Source organism: Hemibagrus wyckioides, linkage group LG04, assembly GCF_019097595.1.
Source record: "Hemibagrus wyckioides isolate EC202008001 linkage group LG04, SWU_Hwy_1.0, whole genome shotgun sequence".
Taxonomy (NCBI): domain Eukaryota; kingdom Metazoa; phylum Chordata; class Actinopteri; order Siluriformes; family Bagridae; genus Hemibagrus; species Hemibagrus wyckioides.
In genome coordinates this window covers 28,161,199-28,166,198 of record NC_080713.1, presented here as the reverse complement: position 1 = coordinate 28,166,198, position 5,000 = coordinate 28,161,199, and the positions used below count along the sequence as shown (strand labels likewise).

Below are 5,000 nucleotides of genomic sequence, written 5' to 3'. Positions count from 1 at the left end.
AGGGAGAGGACAGTGAGAGATAATAAAGCTTTTGGCCGAGCCCAAACACTCCTTGAACTTCTGTAAACAAAATACCTGTGCAGTGTTTCAAAGCGAACTGCCTTTTTGTACTCACTCACCTCTGAATGACATGCACACACACACACACAGACACACAGACACACAGAGTTTGGCAGGAAATTGGCAGCTGCAGGGGATGTTCAGCGGGGTGAGAGAGAGAGAGAGAGAGAGCTCCACCCCGTGGGGTGAGAGTGAGGTGAGCACAGCCTGAGGCATCCAAATCATCTGTTAAACAAAACTACAGCAACCACACACACACACATACACACACACACACACACACAAAACACACACACACACACACAGGATTCTCCTTTACACTGATGAGAAGTTCTCCTTCATTTTGGTGGAAAATTTCCATTTATTTATGTCTGTTTTTTTATTCTCTCTCTCTCTCTCTCTCTCTCTCTCTCTCTCTCTTTCTCCTGTGCAGATTTACCCTGTCCATCTCTCATTCTCGGCCTGATCCATTAGCCTGTGTCTGTCACATCCTCCACAATCATCATTACACTGCAATTATCCCAGCGCACATCCATGCGCGCACACACACACACACACACACACGCACTAAAACACAGCCACTCATGAGCTCGCACACACATCAACACAATCACAGACAAAGACCTCAGAATGGTACAGCCCTGTGTGTCATGAAATCCAGCTCTTGGATCGTGTATTAAAATGACAACAAAAACAAATGAAGGCCAAGCACAGTGTGTGTGTGTGTGTGTGTGTGTGTGTGGTGTCACCAGAAGCCGCAGTAGAGCAGTGCTGCAGTATCAGTGCTGTAGTCTGGTCCTGTGAGAGCAGAGAGAGATCCTCTTTCACCTCTCGCAGCTCTGCAGCAACACATTGCAGCACAGGCCCAGCATCCTGCAGCAGAACACGCTGTCGCTCACACACTGACCTGAAACACACACACACACACATTAACACTGACATGCATAGTCACTTGGTCTGTTTCATATGCATTCAGGTAGAAAAAACACTAAGCTTCTCATCAGTCCTCAAAGCAGTCTATTGAATGTCCATGGGAATTTGAATGCTTTCCTGTTCCTGTGGGACATTCACTGAAACCACACACACACGCGCATACACACACACACACACACACACAGCGTGATTTGTGAATATTGTGTTCGTTTCAGCGTGTCCTCGAACTACTTGTACCCTTTATTACTTCATTTCTAACTAAATGAGAGGCGAGCAGTACGCAGGCCTGATGGCTTGTGTTTACACTGGCCCGGGAACGTGGTGTCTGTGGGAGAAGCTCGGGTGCGAAGCGATGGCACGTAGGAATCAGAAAAGAACTGCGTGACCCTTTTATTATGTTATTATGTCATTGTGAACTCTCGGCATGAGCCGTTCCCCTTTTCTGTAACGAGTACATTACATGCATATCAAGAGACCGGAGAGAGAGAGAGAGAGAGAGAGAGAGAGATATCAGAGAGCAATAACAGGATAATAACAGTAGGATAATAATCCTATTACACACACACACACACACACACACAGGTCACAGTAAATGCACACACTTGTAGCCAAAACTGTCAGAGTTGCCGCGTAAACACACACACACACACACAGACACACACACACACACACACTGGTCACAGTAAATGCACACACTTGTAGCCAAAACTGTCAGAGTTGCCGCGTAAACACACACACACACACACACACGCTCGAGCCGGGGATAAATGCTGATGACAGGAGAGGAGATGGACACTCGTTCTGCCTGTACACTTTCACTAGTAAACACTCCGGGAAGTTTCACCTTTAAGTAAAAGTTTCGAGAGATTCCTGAACTGGGCCTCCATGACACCAGGCCAGGTCTGAACACAAAGGACTGTGAATGGGTCCTTCAGGCAGCCAATCGGTGAGCAGAGGAGGCGGGATTCAGAGTGATGTGTACGTTTGGATGTGGGTCTATGACTGAGAACAATTCAGAATTCAAAACTTCAGCCTGCTTGAACATACAAATATTATTCCAGCGTCAGGATCTTGAGGTGTGTCTTGCTGTAAACGTGAGTGTGATGCACGAGCTGTTTGAAGCTCACTAGGATTTCAAGCGTCCCTAAAGTACTAAAGAGTTTCTAAAGAACCGATCCCTCAGCGCTGTCGGATTCTGGACTCTGATTGGTCCACAGGTGTTGATTAGATTTCTGACGGGTGAGCATCGCAGCTTCGTATCAGTGCGCTCATTCCTTATCGTTTCTATGGTAACGGTGCATTTGCAGGGACGTGTCTTTGACGTGGTGATGTTCTCTGTGAGGACAGCGTTTATGGAAGGAGTCTCCAGTGTCAGATCTTTCTAACAAGCAGATTTAACAGGCTGGTGAGGAAACATCTGGTTACAGCTGTTGTAGTGTAAGAGCAGGAAAGGACCTGTTTCATGGGAACTCCATAATTAAACCTATGGATAAAGGATTGTTTTTAACACATATACATTTCTGGTAAATTGGCAGACACCCTCATCTAGAGGGATTTATATTTTATATAACTGGGCAATTCAGGGATAAGGGCCTCACTCAGGGGCCCAGCAGGGGCAGCTTAGTGGACCTGGGATTCAAACCCACAGCCTTCAGATCAGTAGTCCAACCACTAAACCCTTCTACTGTTAATAAGTAGGTCTGTCTGCAGATTGCTGTGGTATCAGTGGGTAAAAGTGTTTCATGTTAGAGGAAGGGGCAGTGACTCGGCTTCATCACAACATCCTGTCCTTGATTAATTTCCTTCAACAGCATGAGCTTATGTCCATTACGTCATTCCTTACTGAACGAGTATTCTACACTTTAATGCACAGATCTGGACTCTCTCTCTCTCTCTCTTCACTTTCACACCTGTCTTGAATCTCTATCTATCTATCTATCTATCTATCTATCTATCTATCTATCTATCTATCTATCTATCTATCTATCTATCTATCTATCTATCACTCTATCACTTTCACACTTGTCTCGATTCTTTATCTCTCTCTCTCTCTCCCTCACTCTGATGCAGTGGGTCTGCGCTGCACATGTCGTGCTTTCATGCTTGCGTCTGATGACCTGCTTCCCCGACACTCCCAGAATGCTGTGCGGTTTGGCCCAGTTACATGACCTCATCCTTCATCCACTCCATCCTCGTTAGTCTGCTTCCTCTTTCTCTTATCCGTCACGATCCCCACCATCTTTCTTACAGACAACACAGTGATGAGAGACACAGTGACTCTCTCTCTCTCTCTCTCTCTCTCTTTCTCTATTTCCTTAGAACCTCAGAAACACTCAATAATCAGCTGTGAAGGCTTTGACTTCAGTACACCAGACCGTGTACGTGTCTGAAAGCCAAAATACACACAGTACCTTCTGCTGCACATGTGGAACACAGACACACACGCAGACACACACGCACACACACACGCACACTTCACATGAAAAGAAGCATTAAGGAATGATTAAGGTTAGTGTTTCATCATGGCATGATTTGTGTCTTCTGAAGGACTTTGGTGGCAGTTCAAAGATGTGCACTTTAAAAGTGTGTGTGCTGCACTTAAAAGAGTGTGTGTGTGTGTGTGTGTGTGCGCTTTGGAGTGCACTTCACTTCTCCACCGTCTTCAGACGACTGGAGAACATCAGACGGGAAAGGGGGGGGGGCCCTCAGCTGAAAGAGCAAACCAAACTCACTTATCAGATGAGGGAGCACTAAAAACGGCACGTAGTCAGACACTCAGAGAAAAGAAACACACACACACACACACACACACACATTTTTATCAGGAACTTTATGTAAGCTGCTAAAACAGCGAGCGACTTCTCCAGGAAGACAGGCAGGTATGTGAAGCTCTGTGAGGCGCTGCTGCCAGCCCCGAGCGGCGTGAGGTGGGAACAGAGAGCGGAACATGGTGTTTTTCCAGGGACGCTATTTTACGGTCGGAGCGCCGAACTTTCCTGCTCACACATCCCTGTCATCATTCAGCTGGAAGAAATGGGCCAGGCATCAGGAGAACACTACACACTGCACAACAAAGAGCTTTCACTTTCACACACACAGTTTACATCATTACACACACACACACGTACCACATACTATACACCATTTTATACACCCACACACTCTCTCTGTCTCACGTTCTCTCTCTCTCACACACACACACACACACACCCTTTATATCATTACAGCCAGAATAAGAATGAACAGAACATCAAATAATCAATAGAGGTATATTTAGTAGGAACACTGAACATATGAGTGTGTGTGTGTGTGCATACATTGATAGAAAGATAGAGGAAGGGAGGGATATACACATATATATACATATATATAGGGAGAGAGAGAGAGAGAGAGAGAGAGAGAGAGACAAGCAGAAAGACAAAGAGAGCGCACGGTTGAGAGAGAAAGAAAGAAATGAATGAATGAATGAATGAATGAATGAATGAATGAATAGAAAGAAAGAAAGAAAGAAAGAAAGAAAGAAAGAAAGAAAGAAAGAAAGAAAGAAAGAAAGAATGCTTTTGTCTTCCTCCATTGTTCCTTCAAACACAAATGAAATGAGAATGAAAAGAGACAAAGCAACAAAAATTAAAACAAGATTAAGTGAGACAATGGGCCAGACAGGAGAGAGAGAGAGAAAGAGAGAGAGAGAGAGAGAGAGAGAGAAATAAGAAAATATAAAGGGTGTGGGAGTGGGACAAACGACAGGATCGAGGGAGAAGGAATTGGGAGGGAGATAAACAAAAGGAATACAAAGGGATCAAGACAAAGAAACTGAATGCAGACAACGACAGAAGCAAAGAAAGAAAGAAAGAAAGAAAGAAAGAAAGAAAGAAAGAAAGAAAGAAAGAAAGAAAGAAAGAAAGAAAGAAAGAGAAGCGGACAGCAGAGTGCGAGAAAGTGAGAGTCAAAAGAACAATGTGTCCCTCCGTTCTTCTACCACAACCAAACTAAAGCAGATGGACAGA

The 5,000-nt window shown here is 44.8% G+C and overlaps 1 protein-coding gene across 5 annotated transcripts in view; it reads right to left on the bottom strand.

Annotated features, from left to right (window-relative positions):
- The window catches only part of lekr1 (leucine, glutamate and lysine rich 1), a 96,379-nt gene that overhangs the window by 50,057 nt on the left and 41,322 nt on the right, over positions 1-5,000 (bottom strand). For all 5 annotated transcript variants that reach the window (XM_058387018.1, XM_058387021.1, XM_058387022.1 and 2 more), the window contains one exon: positions 810-967. In XM_058387018.1, coding sequence (XP_058243001.1) covers positions 810-967 — 158 coding nt within the window. The remainder of the gene's footprint in view (positions 1-809; positions 968-5,000) is intronic.